Source organism: Diabrotica virgifera, chromosome 6 (assembly GCF_917563875.1).
Source record: "Diabrotica virgifera virgifera chromosome 6, PGI_DIABVI_V3a".
Lineage (NCBI taxonomy): Eukaryota > Metazoa > Arthropoda > Insecta > Coleoptera > Chrysomelidae > Diabrotica > Diabrotica virgifera.
Window position 1 is genome coordinate 20,439,943 of NC_065448.1, and position 23,966 is coordinate 20,463,908.

Genomic DNA, 23,966 nt, shown 5'->3' on the forward strand with positions numbered 1-23,966 from the left:
AAGATGAAGAAATTGGGATATGTGTCTACTGATGAAGGGTAAAAAAGCCCCCAAACCGGTATAGACTCTTCCTGCATTTTCTGATTGATTTAGAATGTAATGCTGCTGCATTTTCGGGTTGCAACGAAATTGAAAATGTATATATATTTCTAATGTTTAATTTATTTACTCTTTTTGGAGTACCTCGGAGACCTTCTCGTTAGAGCTTTTACCACGCTGAGCAGATGGGACGTGAATTACAAATTTTAAAATTCCATTATCTTCTGATCGTCTTGGCATCCGCATGGCTTATAATTTTTAAAAGCCTCGGAGGTTGTTACCAGAGAAGTTTCCCACTATTTTCTGTCTGGTGGTATGCAGAATGATATTTATTGTCGTTTTATGTATTATTAAATTGAGAACTTAATTTGTTTCTTAGCAGATGTCGTTACGACAACCCAGCCATTTCGTTCGTTGCAATACGGGATGGCACGCGTCGAAGTATCCTAGTTCAGTCAGACAGAAGAAGATATGTGTCTATCGATGAAGGGCAAAAAAGCCCTGAAACCGGTATAGACTCTTCCTACACTCTCTGATTGAACTAGAATATAATGCTACTGCATTTTCGAATTGCAACGAAATTATAAATGTTTATACATTTTTAATTATCTAAATAATTTACAAAAATTTATTTTATCTACTCTATCTCATATTATGTATAAGTTTTTAGTTTGTGAAAACTGTCATTATAGATAGCAGTGCATGAAGGATTTAAAGTGTGCGTGAAGTAACAATGTATTTTAAATGGGATTTACTTTTTCGCACTGCTTTTGGCACACTTTTATATAATAAAATATCCTTAACTTTCGCGTCGTCATGGTGATGACATGTGAGCAATAAATTACAACAAAAGTTTTGACAGTTTTGTGGTTTGAAAGAAGTTAGAATTTTTAAATGTTAAAGTTCTATAAATTGTAGAATAGAAATGAATTCCAGTGACGAAGAGTTACAGTTTTTTTATTTGTTTATCGTAGATAAAATATTGAATGAAACTGTGCGTGAAGTACTTTTTGCGAACTTACGCGATGTATAGCACTCGTTCCGCTGTCGCTCGTGCTCTAAATATCGCGTGCGTTCGCAAAAAGCATACTTCACAAACTGTTTCATAATAGTTATTTATGAAACAGTTCGCGAAGTATGCTTTTTGCTACCGCATTATGAAACAGTTCGTGAAGTATGCTTTTTGCGAACGCACGCGATATTTAGAGCACGAGCGATAGCGCAGCGAGTGCTATACATCGCGTAAGTTCGCAAAAAGTACTTCACGCACAGTTTCATACAATATTTTATCTACTCTACGATAAACAAATAAAAAAACTGTAACTCTTCGTCACTGGAATTAATTTCTATTCTACAATTTTTAGAACTTTGACGTTTAAAAATTCTAACTTCTTTCAAACCACAAAACTGTCAAAACATTTGTTGTAATTTATTGCTCAAATGTCATCACCATGACAACGCGAGTTAAAGATATTTGATTATAACGACAGAGATAGCTATACAGTGCATGTCTATTCCAGATATACTTTCCAGTTTACCTCACCTTTGCAGTGTGTATGTCAACTTAACAAGAAAAGTTAGGTTATGTAGAGATGTTGGTGGTGGACATAAATATACAGCATATTTTTTATTTTATTTATTATTGTTTTGTTAATTCTTTTTATTTTTGATTAATGTTCTGTGTTAAAGGTATTGACTGAATTTTTATGTTTTATAATGTTATTCAAAATTAATTGATAAACCAATGATATAAATTCAGATTAAAACAAGACATAAGTAATTTTTTGCACGGCTAGCTTTGATCCCAATAATTTTGAATCGCTCGTTATGAAAGTGTGCGAAAAAGTAAACCACATTTAAAATACATTGTTACTTCACGCACACTTTAAATCCTTCTTTATCTACTCTATTTCATATTATTGTATAAGTTTTTAGTTTGTGAAAACTGTCATTATAGATAGCAGTGCGTGAAGGATTGAAAGTGTGCGTGAAATAACAATGTATTTTAAATGGGATTTACTTTTTCACACTGTTTTTTGACGAACTTTCATATAATAAAATATCCTTAACTTTCGCGTTGTCATGGTGATGACATGTGAGCAATAAATTACAACAAAAGTTTTGACAGTTTTGTGGTTTGAAAGAAGCTAAAATTTTTAAATGTCAAAGTTCGAAAAATTGTAGAATAGAAATGAATTCCAGTGACGAAGTGTTACAGTTTTCTAATTTGTTTATCGTAGATAAAATATTGTATGAAACTGTGCGTGAAGTACTTCAAGGACTATTTCATAAATAACTATTATATAATTGTTATTTTGCTCATTTTAAAAGTTGATTTTCACGTAAACGGATTAACGGATTCCGCTATTTTTTTTTTAATTATTTTAGATTTTTCTTTGGTATTTACACTATAAACGTCTGAGCACTATGCCTTCAGTTTTGAGTTGCTCATGCTCATGGGTCGACATACGGTGGAAAATCAAACTTTCCAAACCCACCAAATGGATCGGATAAATAAATTAATGGGTAGCCCCCTCCCCCTATCTTAATCTATTATATAATTTGTTTTAGATATGTACAACATGGAATTGTAAGCTTTGGTGTCAGACAATGTAACTATCCTGCGGTGTTTACAAAAGTAGATTTCTATATAAAGTGGATACTGGATAATATGAAGCCTTAAATATCTGGACGATCTGGACTAAAATCGAAATGCAACGATCCATAAAATTCATATTCTAAAACTTTTAGTGATTTGAGTATGGTTTTCAGAAAACTTTTTAGAATAATTGTTCTCTAATTGTGACATATATATATATATAAATAATAAATGCTACTTTTTGTGTATCATTTTGGAATAAAATTTTAGTATTAAAATGTAAGTAAATTATTAATTTACCTATATAGAAATAGTTCAACATCTCAAAAAAAACACAGGCAGATAAGTTATCCAAGTAAATCTAATGGATGAGATCCTGAAGATGATGAAGGAAATGAGAAAAGCCAAAAAATGACTCAAATAGATAAAAAAAATATAGCAATGAAGAAAAAACATAAAACCGTAAGAAAAAAAGCAATGGAGAGGTGCGAAGAAATAGAAACTCTAGAGTTGAAATAGTAGGTTGTTCAATAAATTTTGCGGTTCGAAAAGAAAAACACAATTTTATGGATTGCAATAAATTTTATTATTCAGTATAGTTTCCCTGAACATCAATATTACGAGTGACTGAAAAAGATTTATTAGAAGCCCTAGGCGTCTCATTGGACAGTGGAAGCAATATTTTGACTGAAGTATTGAGCTTTATTGCTAGTACAATCATAATGGCTGTACCACTCAATACACATTCGCGTACTGATCATGGACATCGGAGACCAAGATCCGGCAAGAGAGGTCATTCCCATGACCACAGGGCCTCCCAGGTCGTTAATATGCAAAATCCTTGTGAAATACCCAATAACACACCTTTAACAAAAATTCACACGAATTGTCTGAAGAGGATATCCACTTGGAACGTTAGGACAATGGGGAAAAATCCAATGCGCAATCAAAGAAGTGGAACGCTTGAACATAGCAATAATGGGCACAAGCGAAATGAGGTGGCCTGACTCAAGTTATTGTGACATAGAACAGGGTATACTATTCACGATCAGAAAATGGTAAATATGAAAATGGAGTTGGAATTATCACACATAAAAGTATAGCCAAATATGTCAACAACTTCATACCAGTGAACGATATAATTCTCCTGTTACAAGTAAATACGTCACCGGTGAATACAAACATCATTCAAGTCATGCACCCACAGCAGACCACAGTGATGAAGAAATATCAGAATTCTACAAACAAATAAGCAACCTTACAAGAGATATACCGAGACACAAACTCCTTATAGTCATGGGAGATTTCAATGTGAAAATAGGTAACGGAAAAGAAGGGCAACATATTGGTCCACGTGGATTAGGAGAGAGAAATCAACGCGGAGAAACAATGAGTACCTTTGCAGCTGAGCATGACTTAATCGTGCTAAACACATTTTACAAACTACCACCTAGACGCTTGTATACGTGGAAATCACCTAGAAATACATTAGTTATCAATTTTGTTTGCAGCATATCTCGTTTAGTTTTAATATAATGGACCTTTAATACAGCTCATTTTAAAGGTCTTTTCAAGCACTATAAAAGGTATTAGTAGCATTATACACCTAAAATCGACCGTTTCTCTATTATTTAAAGTTGAATACACCAATTTCTTTGAGAATGTACCAAAAATTAACGAGACAACGGAGAAGACGTTATTATAAGAAGTCAAATAGACTATATTATGCTTGTTAACAAAAGATATCGAAATAGTTTCAACAGTGTTAAAACCTACCCAGGCGCTGATATTCAATCTGGCCACAATCCTTTAGTGGGCGTGTATAAAACCAAGTTAAAGAAAATACGCGGAAAAACTGTAAAAAAACATGACAGGAGAAAACTGAAATGTAGCGAAGTAAAAGAATTAGTCAGCAGAACATTAAATAGAAAATTCAAAGAAATAAATAATACAACGGAAAGCACAGAAGATAAGATAGAATCCCTTAATAAAACGATAGACGACATTAAAGACAATTTTATGAAGAACGAAGAAGGTAAGAATAAGACATGGATGACGACAGAGATTCTGCAACTAATGGAAGAAAGAAGGAAAAACAAGAACGAAAACTTCATGTATAAAACCTTACAGCGAGAGATACAGAGAAAGATCAGAGAAGCCAAACAGAAAGAACTGGAGAACAGATAATAACAAATTAATATAACGGTAAATTTTGTTACAAAGGTTGATAAATGATAACCATGTTTATAAATTATTGAAAGTAGGGAATTCCCGGTATATGGTATTAAGCAAGTCTACGACAAATATTATCCATTTTAGTCGAGGAAATGAAGCATTTTGGCTCGCAATTTTTTCGTCCAGCATGGATTTACTTGAAATTTTCACAGAAGGTAGGAAATAGTCCAAGGACCATTTTCTATATCATGCCGCTGTACGCTAAAACCTTGGGGGTGGTTACCACCCCATCTCGGGGTTGGGAACTTTTTATTAAATTTTAATCATGTAAATCGATGTAAAACGTAGTTCTAAGAAAAAATGGTTTTTACATTTTTTTCGTAAAACTAATATTTTTCGAGTTATTCGCGGTTGTAACTAACAGTTTTTCGACGAAAAGATCCACTTTTAGAGATTTTTTTGAGAATAACTCGAAAAATATGCATTTACTCAAAAAAACTGTAGCTATTGAAATTGTGTCTTTCAGTAAAGGCCCCGTCTCACCATCAAATAATTGACAGTTATTTGATCAAACTTGACAGTTAGTGACACAAAGTGACAGTTAGTATGTATAGTTTGTGTCACTAGTCAAGTTTGACTGTCAAGTTTGATCAAATAACTGTCAATTATTTGATGGTGAGACGGGGCCTTAACACAAACCAAATTATTTTTTTATAATATTTTTACGACCAATACAAACCGAGATACGGCATGTTAAAAGTTAGCTTTTTTCGTCAAATTTTTAATTTGAGATATTCAAAGCCAAATAAAGGGAAAACTTTGCACTTTTCGAGGAAAACTTGGATAATCTTTTTTGAAATATACAATTAGACCTTTAAAAAACAAACAGTTTCTAGTATAAAAATTAAGTGACATGATCAAAAAAAGGTCGGTAGTTGCTTTTCTTTATGTTGTTCTGAAGCTGTTTCCTTGTGGCATTTTTATAATTAAGTATTTTCTATGGGAAATAAGCCACAATTTTACTAAAAAATGAATTTATTAACGTTTCGAAGCCCAAATCAGGTTTCGTTGTCAAAATACAAAATACTATTAAAATAAACAAAAATGTTTTCGTTGTCAAAATACAAAATACTATTAAAATAAACAAAAATGTTGTTGCTAAGTAAAAAATTCTTCTAATAATTGATTTAATCTGACTCATTTATATTGGCAATTCAGACGTATATTATACATTTTAAAGTAGAAGACTTTAAAATGACATCACCAATATTTATGAGTTGCGTTCCTGGGACGACTTTACTAAAAGATAGTAATCGAATATGTAATCGAATGAACTATCTTTTAGTAAAGTCGTCCCAGGAACGCAACTCATAAATATTGGCGATATCATTTTAAAGTCTTCTACTTTAAAATGTATAATATACGTCTGAATTGCCAATATAAGTGAGTCAGATTAAATAAATTATTAGAAGAATTTTTTACTTAGCAACAACATTTTTGTTTATTTTAATATTATTTTGTATTTTGACAACGAAACTCGATTTGGGCTTCGAAACGTTAATAAATTCATTTTTTAGTAAAATTGTGGCTTATTTCCGATAGAAAATATTTAATTGCTTTTCTTTATGAAAAAAACAGTGAAAACAACCCCCTAACTACCCTCCTAATTAAACATTGGTCTTCACCTTTCTGTAATTCTTTTTATATTTGTATTAACAATACACCCAAGAATTTTGACCCATTTAAAAGGCCTAATTTTAGAAAAATTGGATTTTAAAGAAAAATTAATTTTTTGCAATTTCGTATTTTTCACCATTTTCTTCAAAATATCTCCGAAAATACTAGAGATACGAAAAAAATGATAAACTACTTCTTTTCATAACTAAAATTTCCGTTTGCATAGATTTTCACTACAGTGAATAGTTAGCGAGATATAGCTGTTTAAAACCTCTATTTACGAGCAAACACCCCCTTATTCGAGCCCTTTAAACCCACAACAATTAAAAAGTAAGGGATCTAACGGAATTCAATTTACACAGTCTTATATAGTTCTTCAAAAATCCTACAAAATCACTTTTAAAAATTTTTTTTATTGCCAAAAATAAAGGAGCTATGTTTACAAAACCAATTTTTTTCGAAAAATTCGAATAGTCCGCTTATAGAGCATTTTTACTATACAGAGAGAGTCTGTAAAGTGGAATAAATTCAATATCTCAAATACTAATTGTTTTTTTGGAAAATGCTCAGACCCGTCGATTAGTATTTCAAATTGTCCTTTTTGACATTCAATAATAATGTATACAGGGTGTCCCAATTTAGAGATATGACGTCATCGTCGATTTTCTTAAATGGCAACACTGTCATTTTGATAGCTAATTTGATAGGGTTTGTAAAGTTATACATAACTGCAAAATATCAAATTTTTATTCTCTACCATTTACAAGATAATAGAAAATAACACAGTTATATCTGTAATTTGGAATATATTCAATAATTAAAATACTAACTGTTTTTTTGAAAAATTCTCAGACCCGTCGATTAGTATATCAAATTGTCCTTTTTGACATATAATAATAATGTATACAGGGTGTCCCAATTTAGAGATATGACGTCATCGTTGATTTTCTTAAATGGCAACACTGTCATTTTGATAGCTATTTTGATAGGGTGTGTAAAGTTATACACAACTGCAAAATTTCAAATTTGTATTCTCTACCATTTAGATGATAATAAAAAATAACAAAGTTATGAAAAAGAAGTAATCAACTAATAATTGAATTTAATTATTTCAATAAATTAAGCAAAAACTCATAATGTTGCCCTCAATTATTGTCAAATTGTCAATGGGCAACGTTATGAGCATTTGCTTAATTGAAATAAATAAATTCAATTATTATTTGATTACTTCTTGTTCTTCATAACTTTGTTATTTTTTATTATCTTGTAAATGGTAGGGAATAAAATTTTGAAAATTTTCAGATGTGTATAACTTTACACACGCTATCAAAGTAGCTATCAAAATGATAGTGTTGCAATTTAAGAAAATCAACGATGACGTCATATCTCTAAATTGGGACACCCTGTATACATTATTATTATATGTCAAAAATGACAATTTGATATACTAATCGACGGGTCTGAGCATTTTTCAAAAAAACAGTTAGTATTTTAATTATTGAATATATTCCAAATTACAGATATAACTTTGTTATTTTCTATTATCTTGTAAATGGTAGAGAATAAAAATTTGATATTTTGCAGTTATGTATAACTTTACAAACCCTATCAAATTAGCTATCAAAATGACAGTGTTGCCATTTAAGAAAATCGACGATGACGTCATATCTCTAAATTGGGACACCCTGTATACATTTTTATTGAATGTCAAAAAGGACAATTTGAAATACTAATCGACGGGTCTGAGCATTTTCCAAAAAAACAATTAGTATTTGAGATATTGAATTTATTCCACTTTACAGACTCTCTCTGTATATGTTACAGTTCAAGTTGATTATCCAGCTGGAGTTGACTTTTCCTAGTTCCAGTCGACTCAAACGGCTGGTTTTAGTAAAAGTTGATTATAAATATAAAATGAAGATTTTTATTCAACATTTACTAGTAAAAGTAGACTTCAACTAGAAAAAGTATACTCTTCCCAATGCCATTTAGTAAAAGTTGATTCACACAAACAACCGATTCTAGAAATTAAATGTTACTGTGTATTATGTTCAAATCGTGATATTTATAGTCTAGGCTGTATCGTCGCCCCCGTTAGGTAAATTATTCCAGTTCGATTCTTTTGCACAAACTTACTCAAAAAGAGGTCCTTATAACGAATCCACAGGGTGTCAGGTGGTACCGTAATCGAAAAATTGTTTAAACAATTTTTTCAACAAATTTAAAAATTCACAAAACAATTGTTTTGACAATAGGGATGTTCACAAAAAATTAAAAAGTCATTTCAAACATGTAAAACGATTAAGAAACACCCTAGGAATAATTGTCCAAAATTTCAACAAAATTGAAAAAGCCTTTCTATAAAAAATCTTTATTAGAAATCTAGCATTATTTTCAATTTCAAGAACGCTTCTCTATTGGCCTGACGTCACTAGTTGCATACCCCAAGCGCGCGCCATTCTCATAGTGTTACTGTTTACCTGTTTGACGTTTCAGGTCATTTTATTTTGTTCTCTTCTTGTTTTATCGGGGTTAAAGTGGAGTTTTATAGTGAATTTGTTTAGTTTAAAGTGGATATACTGTTTGTAAGGACATATTTTGGGTTTTACAAAAATAAACAAATAAAATGGAAGAAGGTTTTCAGAAAGCCGATTCGTATAAACTACCGACTGTAGTGTAGATGTAAATGGTGTATGATTTATTGGCATCTTGTAAAAAAATAAATCTACCACAGCTTTACTGAGTGTATATTCCATATAATTTTCCATGTCTTCTTTAAGCTAAAGAAATAAATGCTTAATACTACACAAAAAAAAATAGAGAAAGTTGTATGCATGCATTGTACGCATGCATATTGTATACATACATTGGCTGGTTATTACTTTACCTTGGTTAGGTGTATTAAAAATATTTTTATTCATCTTCATGTGCCTTGTCCGTTGTGGACGTTGGCTATCATCATGGCAATTTTAATTTCATTTGAGGCGTTTCTGAATAACTCGATCGATTTTTGTCCAAATCATTGGCGTAAGTTTTTAAGTCATGAGTGTCTTTTCTTCCGGGTCCGCGTTTGCTCTCTATTTTACATTGCGTTATCAGTTGGAGTATACGATATTTATCATGCCTCATGATATGACCGAAATATTTAAGATTTCGTTTCTTAATTGTAAAAGAGATTTCTTTTTGTTTTCCCATTCGACGCAATACCTGTACGTTGGTGTGGGTCGCCCAGGATATTTTGAGGATACGTGGGTACACCCACATGTCGAATGCCTCTAGCTTTTTCATTAATATTTCCATTATTTTCCAGACCTCTGCGCCATATAGCAAGACCGGAAATAATAACATTTTAGCAGCCGCATTTTTAGTGGGAGAGGTATTATGTCGCAATGGGTGAAAATATTTCTCATGCATGTTGTTAAATGTTGCTATGCCCTTTTCAACTCTGGATCTTATTTTGGTTGTTTCGTATTTCGAGTTGACAACTGTTCCAAGGTAAAAAATATTTTTGAACTTGGGTATTATACATTTTCATTTCAACCAATCTTTTCACTAAATTATTAATGATTTTAATATAATATAGTCATACCTACATCCACATGTAGTTATTTCAAGGTTTACTTTTACTGTATGTATTATTAGAATCCCGTTTTTAGGAATATCCCAGTTTAAGGAATACAAATTTGAGGTCCCGAAACTTTTTCATTTACTCTTTAAGAGGGTAGGTGCAAAATCTTGGTCCAATGCTATTTAAATTCATTCATTTTTTTCGAATCCTGAGAAAACTAATAAGTATTTTTGAAAAATGTAAATGCAGAAAGAACAATTACATTATTACCAAGGGCCGAAAGTCTCTGGAAAACTTCTATAATGTTTATTTTATTAAGTTAGTTCTTTAAGTTAGTTATTTTAAGTTCCAGCTGCAACAAACCATTTCTTTTTCGCTTTTAAATTGGCTGGAACGGTAATAAAAATCTTGTCAGAACTGTTTTTTGATGTATTTACACACCCAGGAACAAAACACCACTTATTTGGCTTTATTTTTAATAATTAAATACGTAAAAAACTGCGCACATTTAAATACACTGAGTAAATAAGTATACAAAACTAGTCGTCGATCAAAGATGTTACGACTGCTGACGTCACGGACCGTAGCCTCGCTGCAGGTTACCGTTTTTCTAGCCTCCGAGAAAATCAACATTATAAACTCATTTATCTTAAAAAATATACATTTTTAAACAGTTTTATGATTGTTACGTTTTTATATACCTTGTAATCTATTGAATTTAACTATATTTAAAAATTAGTGAACATCCCTATTCACAGTTTTCAACAGTTTAAACAATTCACAAAAATAAATTCACTTCGGACATTTTTTTTACATCATTTGGGTCATTTGGAGCAAAAGAGGTCTTTTGTGATTTTTCTGTAAAATTTATTGTTCTCGAGTTATACGCGATTTAGAATTTGAAAAATGCGAAAATGACCATTTTCAAGGCTTAATAACTCAGTTAAAAATTATTATTATGAAAGTCAGAAAGTCACCAAATCAAATTTTAACGACCCCCCTACAAGGTAGTGACGAAATATTTGTCATTATAATATTACTAAGCTGTTATTTTTAATTATTAACAATGAGCGCTAGGAGCGTATTGAGGCGGCTGTCAATGTGAGTGCGACTGAGATTCACCATTGGACGGTCGGAATATAGGATCTTACTCGCACTCACATTGACGGCCGCCTCAATACGGTTTTAGCGCTCATTGTTGATAATTAAAAATAACAGCTTAGTAATAAAACAACGACAAAAACTTCTTCAGAATCTTGTAGGGGGCTTTCAACTTTGATTAGGTGACTTTCTGACTTTCATAATAATAGTTTTTAATCAAGTTATTAAGTCATAAAAATGGTCATTTCGCATTTTTCAAATTTTAAATCGCGTATAACTCGAAAACTATCAATTTTAGAGCAAAATCACAATAGATTATTTTTGCTCCGAATGACCAGAATAATCTAAAAAAATTTGTCCGGAGTGAAGTACTTAGTTATTTATAAAACAGTTCGTGAAGTATGCTTTTTGCGCACGCACGCGATGTTTAGAGCACGAGCGGGTCGATTGCTATATATCGCCTAAGTGCGCAAAAAGTACTTCACACACAGTTTCATACAATATTTTATCTACCAAAAAATAAATAAAAAAACTGCAACTCTTCGTCACTGGAATACATTCCTATGTTACAATTTTTTAGAACTTTGACATTTAAAAATTCAAACTTCTGTCAAACCACAAAACTGTCAAAACTTTTTTTGTAATTTATTGCTCACATGTCATCACCATGACAAGGCGAAAGTTAAGGATATTTGATTATATGAAAATGTGCTAAAAAACAGTGCGAAAAAGTAAATCCCATTTAAAATACATTCTTACTTCAGGCACACTTTACAACCCTTCATGTACTGCTATCTATATTTACAATTTTCACACAATAAAACTTATACATAATATGAAGTAGAGTAGATAAGAATTATTTTTGTGAATTTGGTTAACAAAAATTGGTTAAACAATTTTTCGACCGCGGTACCGCCTGACACTGTGTATTTGTTATAAGGATGTATTTGTTTGAGTAAGTTTGTGCAAAAAAATCGAATCAGAATAATTTACCTAACGTGGGCAACGTTACAGCCTGGTCTAATAGGTAGTTGAAGCGGTCAAAACAAAGAGACGCACACTCATCAAAAATGCACTTGAGATTATACTCGTATAAATTGTATAATCTACTTTTACTAACAAGGGTTAGGAAGAGTCAACTTCAACTAGTAAAAGTTGATTTAAATTTTTAAAATCAACTTTTACTGCTCGTTTCAGTTGGAATTGACTCGAACTAGGAAAAGTCCACTCTAACTGAGAATCAACTTGAACTGTAACATATACAGCGTGTCTACTTGAGTTGGAAACATATGGGAAACTTTTTTATTATTAATTTTACGAAAAAAAGTTATTCTTTATAAAAAGTTCTGCATGCCCCAATACCTAAGATTCAATCATCAGATATCAAATTTTCTCAATATTATACGAGGTATGTCAAAAAATATGAATTTCGGTCAAGGATAAAGTACCTTTATTTCTCTCAATATCGAAAATTCTTATGATAAAAAGTTGTTTGGAATTAAAAGCTAAGATCAAATATGCAATTACATGCTTCTAATTGGAAAAAAAAGTTTCTCAAAGTTATGGATACCCAACATCGTTTTTAATTATTACAAATATGATAACTCGTTTATTATTCATTTTATGAAAAAAAGTTATTTTTTTTTTCATCCGTGAAAATCTAAGACACAACCGTGATATATCAACTTTTATTAATTTTATACGAGGTGTGTCAAAAAATATGAAATTCGCTCAAGATTATAGTACCTTTATATTTCACAATATTTCAATTAGAAGGATGTTATTGCATATCGAAACATAGTTTTTAATTCTAAACAACTTTTTTAATAACCGTTTTCAATATTGTGAAAAATAAAGGTACTTTACTCTTGAGTGAAATTCATATTTTTTGACATACCTCGTGTAAAATTAATAAAATGTGATATCTGATGGTTGCATCTTCGGCCTTAAGACATAAATAGATTTTTATAAAGAATACCTTTTTTTCGTAAAAGTAATAATAAAAGAGTTATCGTATGTGTAACAAATAAAAACGAAGTTAGTATCAATAAATTTGAGAAAAATTTGGAAAATATTTTTTTCCAATTAGAACCATGTAATTGCATATTTGATCTTAGTTTATATTTCCAAACAACTTTTCATAATAAGAATTTTCGATAGTGAGAGAAATAAAGGTACTTTACTCTTGAACGAAGTTCATATTTTTTGACATACCTCGTATAATATTGAGAAAATTTGATACCTGATGATTGAATCTTAGGTTTTAGAGCATGCAGAACTTTTTATAAAGAATAACTTTTTTTCGTAAAATGCATAACAAAAAAGTTTCCCATATGTTTCCAACTTAAGTAGACACGCTGTATAATACCACAGGACTAGTTCGTATACTGGAAGATGACTAAAAAACTATTTGTATTTGTAGTTGTAAATATTTGTAAATTCGTATTTTTTTCTAAATAGATGTTTTTGTAATTCTTTAATTCTACCTTTGTTCTGTATAGATCTATTAACTATCTACTTATAAAAATGGCAATATAGGGAGTTTTTGTTGCTACGTAACGTACGCATCTCCGTATACGTAAAGCAACTAACGTGTCGTAGAGGATGAATGTTAAAATAGGTAGTTTTTGTAACTGCCTTAACGTAACGTAAAGCAAATCGTAAAGTCATTTTTAAATTCTGTTGACATTTAAAAAAATAGAACAATGTTCACACAATATACAATTAATATACAAATGTAAAAAAAGATAAATGAATGATGAAATTGTATGGTTTTAATTGCTTCTATTTAAATATAAAAATATTATTTTTCTTTAGGTTAAAACTTTTTAATTTTTGTTTATACCTACTTTTAAGTTGTAAATTATTGTATACCTACATCAGAATTCCAGTAGGTATAATGTAAATAATGTGGTAATATTTATTTGAAAATTTTACTGAAACTAGGTCATTTGTTTATCTAGTTATTAATTGTGGTGATCACTGTATTTCTTAAATTAATACAAGATTTGTTTGTTTTGCTTTATTAATAGACAACTTAAAAACAATAAAATTTTAAATCTATTATGAAGTTCCAATTTCCAATTACAAACACAGAATAATTTTACTCAAATAGACTAAACCAATAACCAATATAACCTTAAAATGTTTATAAACGGGTAGTACGCATAGAGGTATATATTAACATAGAGGGAGCCTACCTTCCGCGCTTCCTGACGACAAGATCTCATGGACTGGTTTGCTGCATCTCTTTCTAACACATTGTATCGAAAATCTATGATGACATTCAGTGTGAACATAGGCACGGAAGAGGAGGACACCTGTAGCAGCTTTACTATGCGTAAGAGTGAAACAGCACTAATCCAAATAAAAAAGATGGTGTCGTCACTTAGCTCTGAGGGACACTCTCTCTATGCTAATATATAACTCTATGGTAGTACGCTGATGAAATGTTAATTTGGTAGGTAATCGGGCAAGATCCTCGTGTGCATTCGGTGACTTTCGGCTCGATAGGGATGCGTATGAACCTAACGTACCAGCCCGTAACCTTAGGTAATACGTATAGCGATACGGGAGTTCAACCATTAATGCGCAAGCGTATATGTCAAAAAGATGCGTTACGTTTACGTATTTGTGTGCACAAAAACTCCCTAATGTTATTTAGGATGGTTTTTAAGGGTTGAAATATGATATTATATCCTTTAGCATAAAACAATCATTATTTAACCAATCAAAACCAAAATTTACAATGTTTTAGGTGGTTCGATTAAGTAAAAGTCATTATAAAGTGTTCCGTCTTTAAAACCACTTTTATGCAAGAAATAGTGAAACAAATTGGGAGGTGAGTTTCACAACTATCAATGTATTTACCATTCATCACCTGGGATTACTAAGTTTTCTGTTTTAAAGACGTAGAAAGTAATTGCATACAAATAAACAAGACAAAACTAACCTAAAACCATAAATTTTAAAAAGATATCGCTCTGGTTTTTTGTGCGTTATTGACAAAAATTAAGTATAGTATAAAGCGTTCCATACACGTAAAATTAATAAAATACAATAAAAATATGCCTGATAGTCAAGATCGTGAATTTACGAAATTAAAAGAGTTTATTAAGGAAGAGAACAAGAGATTATCTGAATATTTCATATCTAGTCTTAAGGAGGAAGTAGCCTTCTTAAAAAAAGACATTGATGAACTGAAAGTTGAGAAAGAAAAACAAACTATTAGAGTTAAAAGACTGGAAACTGAAAATGTAGAACTAAAAAATCAAATTGAACGAATTGAAAATAAACTAAGAAAAAATAATATTGTTATTTTCGGCTTAAATGTACAAAAGTCAACACTTCTTGAGGATATCATCCAAGAGTTGAATCAGAGACTGGATATAAGTTTAGTAAATTCAGATATCAGTGGTTTCAATGTCTTTGGTAAAAATCCAACAAATAAATCAGTACTGGTAGAATTCGCAACATATTCAGCAAAAATTAGTGTTCTAAAAAAGTGCAAGCTTCTAAAAGGTACAACGGTGTTCATCGCCGAAGATCTATCCCCATCTCAACAAGCAGTAAGAAAGGAATTATTAAAATACCAATCTGAACTCAGGTCGTCAGGTAAAACGGTGAAGTTGAGAGGAAATAGGCTTATAGTTGATGGTCAATCTTTAACACTGGAAAAACTGTCTATTACTACTACTAACAAGACTGCTGAAGTAACCGACACATTATTGGATGAAACCAGAAAAACAAATCGTTACCCCACTAGAGCAGCATCTTCAAAAAATTAACTTTTTTTTACTGTATATTGTACTTATAGTTTTTTTTTCATCTTTTTTTGTTTTCTAGAATATTTTTAATTTAATAATCATTAATACTGGTACGCTATATTAATTATTGTAACATGAATTCGTTTCTGGAATACATTAATTACACTCCTATTGATACAAAAGTAGTTGACTCCATAAACGAATATAATTTGTGTTCCAATAAGAACTACTCTTTTCGTATTTTGCACCAAAATATTAGGTCCATTATTAAAAATTTTGATGAGTTTAATATTTACACACAACAAATAGAAAATGATATTGATTGTTTTGTATTAACTGAGACCAGACAAGTGGCATGTATAGATATTTTTAAATTGGATGGATATAATATCCATTATAACGAGGGTAATTTCAATCAAAATGACGGTGTGATAATATTCATAAAAAATAACCTTGACTACGAGGTGGAAATAGTAGAGGTTAACATTTTTAAATTCTTAAAATTAAAAATTAAACTCAATAACATAATGATACTTATTACAGCAATATACCGTTCGCCTGCAACCTCAGAAAGTGCGTTTATTGTAGCCTTAGAAAGTTATTTAAATATAATAAAAGCAGAACCAATCACATATAACATTATTGTTGGCGATATTAATATTGACATACTTGCAGACGATGAAATCGCTAATACTTATTTAAATTTACTGTCCGAATATAATTTTCATTCATTAAAAAACAAAATAACGAGACCAAATAAATCGGGAGGTAGCTGTATAGATCATATGTTTGTTAAATCCACTAAAGAGTCTATTGAAGATATTTGCTCTCCTTTCATTATTACATCTTTAACTACCGATCACTTCTGTACAATAGGAGAACTAAACATTAACATGAACATTATTTGTAAAAAAAATATTAATAAATTTAAAAATAGTTACATTAATTATAACACATTAAGAGAAATACTAAGAAAGTATGATTGGAGCGAAATTTTCCTTTTACGTGACGTACAAGATATTGCAACTAAAATTGTAACAACTCTTCAAAAGAAAATAAAAGAATCTACTTATGAAAAAAAAAATAAAACGGAACGAAGTTAAACGGAAAAAATGGATAACGTCTGGCATAATAAAATCAATAGACACAAAAAATAAATTATATAAAAAAATGATCCAAAATCCACATAATGAAATTCTTAAACAAGAATACAAAAATTACAAAATTTTTTTGACAAATTTAATAAAAAATACTAAGGCAGAATATTTCAAAAACGTAATTACTAACAAACCCGGTAGTAGAAATACGTGGAAGGTTATTCGTGAACTGACCCAAACTGAGGTAAATTCTGTAGGCGTTAAACAGTTAGTAGTGGGTGACCGGATTATGAACTCTGATTTGGATATCGCTAATACCTTCAATAATTATTTTTCAGCTATTGGTGAAAAACTGGCTAACAATATAAAAAAACCGCCATCCAATAGTCCGAATAGAATCTCAGTCGCTCAAAGTGCTTTTTTTGATCCAATAGCTGAAAGTGAAGTTATAGCGATTATTCAATCCCTTAAGTTGAATAAAGCTCCCGGACCTGATTTATTAAAGGCAGAAATATTAAAAGAAGTTTCAGGAGAAATTGTATCCCCTTTAACATATTTATTAAATAAAATTATAGAAAATGGAAAATGTCCAACAGAATTTAAAGACGCAATTATCAAACCTGTATATAAATCAGGAAATAAGGATTTAAGCCAAAATTACCGCCCAATTTCACTAATCTCAAGCCTTGCAAAAATTATGGAAAAAGCGATTAAAACTCGGATGCTAAAATTTTTAGACCTACATAAAATCATATCTAATAATCAATTTGGCTTTGTTGAAGGCAGAGGTACAGCTGATGCAATTGCTTCACTAATGGGTTGCATTTATGATTCAGTTGATAGAGGTAAGCCCACATTATGTGTATTTTTAGACTTGGCTAAAGCTTTCGACACAGTAAGCCATAAGCAACTCTTGGAAACTTTGGCTGATGTAGGTTTCAGAGGCAACGTATTAAGATTTTTTGAAAGTTATCTAGATAATAGGGTACAAAGGGTAAAAATAAATGAAAGTATGAGTGAGAGAAATGTGGTGAAGTACGGTGTTCCGCAAGGAACGATTCTTGGTCCATTGTTGTTTATAATTTATGTTAATAATTTATTGTCAATGAAATTAAAAGGTAAAATTATTAGTTATGCAGATGACACAGCTGTACTGTATACTGCAGATAATTGGGAGAATCTAAAATTATTGGCTGAAGAAGATTTAAAAAATTGTTTTGATTGGTTTGCACACAAACAACTAACTGTTAACTTCACAAAAACTTTCTTTTTGCCTTTTGGATCTTACAAAACAAGTCTGCCTAACTACGAAACACTAATAATATCCAATGAAGGATATAAGGATCAACATATTCTGTCTGCTCATTCTGTAAAGTATTTGGGAATTACAATTGATAGTCATTTAAAATGGAACCTACATATTGCGAATGTGACTAAAAACCTTCGAAGTTTACTCTATAAATTTAAATACTTAAGCAATATTTTAGAACAGCGCCTTTTAAAAACTATGTACTTTGCCTTAGTAGAATCTAGATTATGCTATGGGATTCTTGGGTGGGGCGGGGCGTATGGCAATCATTTGGAACAACTAAATGTCGTCCAAAGAAAAATTTTAAAATCAATTTATCGCAAGCCCAAGCTTTACTCCACTGAATTATTATACAAGGAAACTAATATTTTTGATATTAGGCAGCTTTATTTTAAAGCGGTTACTGTATATCAATATAAAAATAAACAAACACTACAGTTTACCTTGCATGAATACTCCACCAGAAACAGGAATAAAGCGATACCCCCTAAAAGTGAAAAAACAATTGGACAGCGTTGTTTCACTTACCTAGGACCTAGGTCCTTTTGCGTTTTACCCATAAATGTTCAGAATGTCAAGAACATAAAACAATTTAAAAATAAATTAAAGAAATATATTATAGATACGCCTCTTTCAGTAATACATGAATTAATTGAAGTTAGAAAATAAAACAAGTGTTTGAATATTGGACTCATAGTTGTTGTACTTAATTGTGTTTTTTTTTTCTCATTTGTTGCTGTTATTTTTTGATAAATACATCGTAGGGATGCTGTATTTTTAAATTTTTTCCAGATTTTGAAATATAATTATTTTCTTTAATTATTTAAGTATTCAAAAAACAATGTAATGCTCTTTGCTTTTTCTTTGTTCTCTTATTATTAAGTAATAGATATTATATTATTGTATTGCCTGTGAAAAGATAGTGTGTACCTACTCAGGATATTTTTGTTACATAATGAACCAAATTGACCACTGCACAAGCATTCTGCTTCAAGTGGTATTTTTGTGTTTATTTATAGGGAATTATAATGATTTTAATGTATTACCATTGTATGTATTGTATCTTTTCTCTGAATAAACATTATTTATTTTTTTTATTTTACCAATGTTAACCATATTAAAGTTTACAATGTTTGTATATAATTTTTGCCAATAAGGGGTAGTTTACACACCGAAAAATAATCAACGCCCTTGACCATGATATAGAATATCAAGTATAGGGTGAGATGATCCTAATCTCAAATTTTTATGTAAATCGATGCAAGCCGAAATTATCCTTTTAGGATAAGTACCTAAATTTTTTATATATAGCTCCAACAAGGGTGGTTTTAAGAGCTGAAATATTATGATATTATATCTTAAAGCATAAAACAATCATTATGTAGCTAATAAGAACCAAATGTTGACAATATTAGTGTTTAAAATGTTATTTTATAATTTTTTACAACTAGGGGTAGTTTTCACCCTTAAGAAACCAAAAGCGTACAACGGCTCAATATAGAAAATGAACTAGAGGGTGAAATGAGCCTAATCCCAAATTTTTGTACAAATCGATGCTGGACGAAAAAATTGCGAGGTTTTGCAATTTTTTCAGTTTCATTTCCTCGACTATTTAATAACTAACTATTATCACATGTTAATTAGTAAATCGTGTATTCCCACTCTCGTTAAACAACATTAGTTCTCTGTTTCAAAAACAACTTTTTCTTTGGTGGAATAATCAGTCCAATATTAGGAATGTCAACCTCTTAATCTTAACTTTTCTGCAATAACATAAATATTAAGAGGTACGAAGATGTGAATACCATCTCAAAATTTCAACCAGATTCTTGTGTATCTTCAAAACCAGATTCGATGCAAAAATTTGTGATTGTGGTCATAAAAACATGGTGCCAACATGTTTGAAATCTTTTTGTGTGTTTTTGGTTGTAGTTAGCCTTTCCAATGGACAATGTAAGTAAAATCTGGTCAAATTTATTTCTAGTTTATTATAATTTTCGATCAAAGGTTAAATAACCTGGCAATCGCTTGTTTATACCAACTTATTGTTTTTTTTATTAGGTAGTACCAATTATTAGTAGATAGATAATACATATTATGTATGGTCAAAGTCAACAACAAACTTGACCTTTTAAACATATTTCAGAATACGGATACAAATTTTATGTTTACAAGAAATAATCATTCGATTATATTACAATAATTCAACGATTTATTACAAAATTATTACAAAAACAAAGTATTGGTAAATGTGATGCCTACATGAGAATTGAATAAGTTCTTTTCATGCTCATTTTCCTTTGTTTATAATGTTTAAAATAATGCAAAAATTTCATCTTAATTTTTAATTCACTGATTTGATTTATCTACGTTGTAACTAACGTCATAATAGGGGGGGCAGACTTACCTCAGATACAGTGTTGCCACAGCTGCCGATTTTTCGGTAGATATACCGAATACCTGTCAAATCTACCGATCTACCTAATTCTCCTTTTTTTCTACCAAAAAATCAAAATTCTTAATTTTCAAATTAATCTGCCGATTTTTTGTTTCTACCGAAAAATCAAAATTATTAGAAAAATTTTTTTAGCAGATAGATTTGGCAACAGAGTTTAGTCAATTTTCAAGAATTCTTTAATTGCTTTTACTAGCTTGTGACACAATGTGCGAACCAGCAGATACGGATTTACTGATATCAATTTTATGACCAGTCCCTTGTCCTTTTGTATTATGATTTTGGGAGTAAAATGTATCTACCTGAAACTGAATAGTGAATACTGAAGGATTGTGGCTTATTTTGATATAGAAGATAATTCCAAACTAAAAATAGTATTTATATTAAAATCTTAAAACAGGAGAAATTTATTTCGCACCTTTTTAACTTACAGTATTTCGACATAACTAAAGAACATTAAACATTTTTCTCGTTCTCAATTAATTGCTTCAATATCCGACATTGTTTTGTTTTTAAACGATTATAAAGTGTAAAAAATCATGCTTTTGCCTATAAAACATTCCTTGTAGATTTTAGAGAAAAATGTTTCAAATAAATATTCTAGATCTAATAGTTTCTAATTTGAAATACATAAACAATTGGAGATAATTGCAAAAAACCCTTATTTTTGCAGTAATTTATACATGTTAATAACTTATAACTATTATTTATTATAATAAAATTTTTTAACTTGTTTAAACAATTATCCAGCTTTCAAATAAGAATATTTGTATTTTGAACGTTAATAGGTACACGTGTGGTAAGTTTTTTTAAAAAGTCTACAACAGGAAAAAATATGCAGTTTTATTTTATTATAAATAAATTAATTCCTCTCTGAACAAACTGAAATATGAAATGCTTCGTATTTCATTTTACAGCTAATTACTTTAATTATTTTATTTTATATATTTAGATGGAGGTGACCCTTGTACTACTCCCGCTGGAATACAGGGAAATTGTCTTCCCGTAAGATCATGTCCATCTATGATGACGGCTCTTCTCACTGTTCAAAGACCCTTATCTGATACAGCAAGAGAACAACTTGAGGCTTACTATTGCAGTACAGACTTTAAGGTAGGTTAAATCGATTATCGTTATTACACAATCTTAAATGAAATACTGAAAATGGATCTTCCACATGGTTTTGTTGTCACTCGTTGCGGCATCACTTTTTCTATTTTTCCCACTAGGTGTTTTTTTTTGGAATTTTTGACCCAGCTAGGTATTTCATAAGTTTTTTGAGCATTATGGACCTCAATGACCAAAACCTCTATGTTTTCTGCAGTGGATTCGGTGGACTTTTGAAATTATTAACAATTTATGGCCAACAATGCACCATTTTAAGAACGTTTACCAGTAAAACGTAAAGCATTTTGAGCTGTAAAAAATCTAGGAATTTTTAGTTTTCCAATCTATGTATTTAAAACTTTGTACTTACTTACATGCATTAAAACTTCAGTCCTCGATCTTTTAGGTGAATTAAAAATATTCGTCCATAATATTTGTCGTAAGAGAACTTATTTTTAAGTTGTGAAAAAGTGCCAGCTTTTCGAATACGAAAAATAATTGTTTTTCGGGAAATAGCGAAAAAGTTATTCTAAATGTTGTAGCAGATGGATTTCTGCTACAGTGTTTTGTAAATAGTATCCATTAATTTTATATCCTATCCCAAGAAAAATATCTATTTTTCTAATTTATTTTGTCCGTATTTTTGTCTGTATTTTGTGTGTTTTGAGTTAATATATCATTAAAATATTCTGAACCGCCCCTGGTTCTGAGTATTACGGTTTATTTCACAACATTGAAAAACGTTAGGAAATTTCCTGTTTGTTTGTGTAAGTAAACATTTATTATTCTAGAAGGATTCGTTGAAAAGTCCCGAGTATTTTTCCCTTTCCTTAAGCGCAAAAAATACTATGATATTATTGGATTAGATTTTAAATATCTTGTAGTTTCTCTCCGCCGATTGGTAATGTTTTCAGCCGAAAGAATGATCGGTTTGACGCGAGAGAGACGTGACGATGCAAGAGTCAGTTCTAAAAGCATGTTTGAAAGGTGAAGACTTTTTTCGCTAGAACTCACAAAGAAACGCACTTTACCGGTTTAAAATGGCTTCTTTCGTTATGGTAAAGAAGAAAAAAACTTGCATTTTGTCCAGTAAACATTAAGGAATATTGTTGCAAAGTTTCACAGCATTACGTTGGATATATTCATGTTGGATATATTCATGTTGGATATATTCAAGTTTTAGAATAAAGAAAAAGAAATGGCATAGAAGCCATATGAAGGTAAATGATAGCCCAGTTTGACCCAACGAGGAATCTAAGATGAATGTCCCCCAATTTGGTTCCCAAAAGTATGGAATATGTCCAGTAAGTACTCGACATGTGAATTTGAGGATTTTTCAAACGGCGTCCAAATTTCTTTAAATAGTAGGAAAGTCCTCAAGTCTGTGTAAGTATCCTTTGCTTATTTGGTTATGTAGTTAGTCTTCTTTAAACCCTCTTACCCCCCCAAAAAACCTTACCCTTTCCAAAAAATGAGCTGTCGTACGCAAGAAGCTTTATATGCCTATTCCTTCCTCTTTAGCCCCATTTCGACCCAAAGTATCTATATAGTTAATCTTGTCCTTGATCCCATTAGAGCAGACATGTAAAAACGCTACAAATGCCGCACAACGTGTGGAGCTTGACTCATTTTTAGCCTCCTTCCGGCTCCATTTGTACGCAAAAATGCTTCAATGTTGATATGCAAAAAATGTGTTTTTCCACCTACCTCTACCGGAAGTATACATTTTCTGACCAGATTGTAGGGAACAAAGTCGTACTTTACCTCCCTAGGGAGACAAAGTATTTTTACTCCCTAGAGAGTGAAAGTAAAAGTGACGTCATGGTATGTCATTGATGAAATAACTTATTGGCGCCCTATACAATATTCTATTTTCTATTTCGTAAGTATCTATATGTTGTAACCGGCCAAACAGCGTTAGGACTTACTCTCCCCCTCTCTCTCTCTCTCTCTCTCTCTCTCTCTCTCTCTCTCGCTCTCTCTCTCTCTCTCTCTATCTCTATCTCTATCTCTATCTGTTTCTCTCTCTATCTCTTTCTCTCTCTCTCTCTCTTTCTCTCTCTCTCTCTCTCT

At 30.8% G+C, this 23,966-nt stretch overlaps 2 protein-coding genes across 4 annotated transcripts in view; both read left to right on the forward strand.

Moving 5' to 3' along the window:
- Positions 1-2,857, forward strand: part of LOC114331674 (CLIP domain-containing serine protease B10-like) — a 40,100-nt gene extending 37,243 nt beyond the window's left edge. The window contains exon 8 of one of the 2 annotated variants that reach the window (XM_028281298.2): positions 2,611-2,857. In XM_028281298.2, coding sequence (XP_028137099.1) covers positions 2,611-2,722 — 112 coding nt within the window. In that variant the 3' untranslated portion in view covers positions 2,723-2,857. Of the gene's footprint in view, positions 1-2,427; positions 2,477-2,610 lie in introns of those variants that run through there. The other variant, XM_050654426.1, reaches the window with a different exon arrangement.
- Positions 1-23,966, forward strand: part of LOC114331663 (CLIP domain-containing serine protease B10) — an 81,500-nt gene that overhangs the window by 37,294 nt on the left and 20,240 nt on the right. Inside the window, exons 2-3 of one of the 2 annotated variants that reach the window (XM_050654425.1) lie at positions 20,119-20,284; positions 21,739-21,899. In XM_050654425.1, coding sequence (XP_050510382.1) covers positions 20,218-20,284; positions 21,739-21,899 — 228 coding nt within the window. In that variant the 5' untranslated portion in view covers positions 20,119-20,217. Of the gene's footprint in view, positions 1-20,000; positions 20,285-21,738; positions 21,900-23,966 lie in introns of those variants that run through there. The other variant, XM_028281287.2, reaches the window with a different exon arrangement.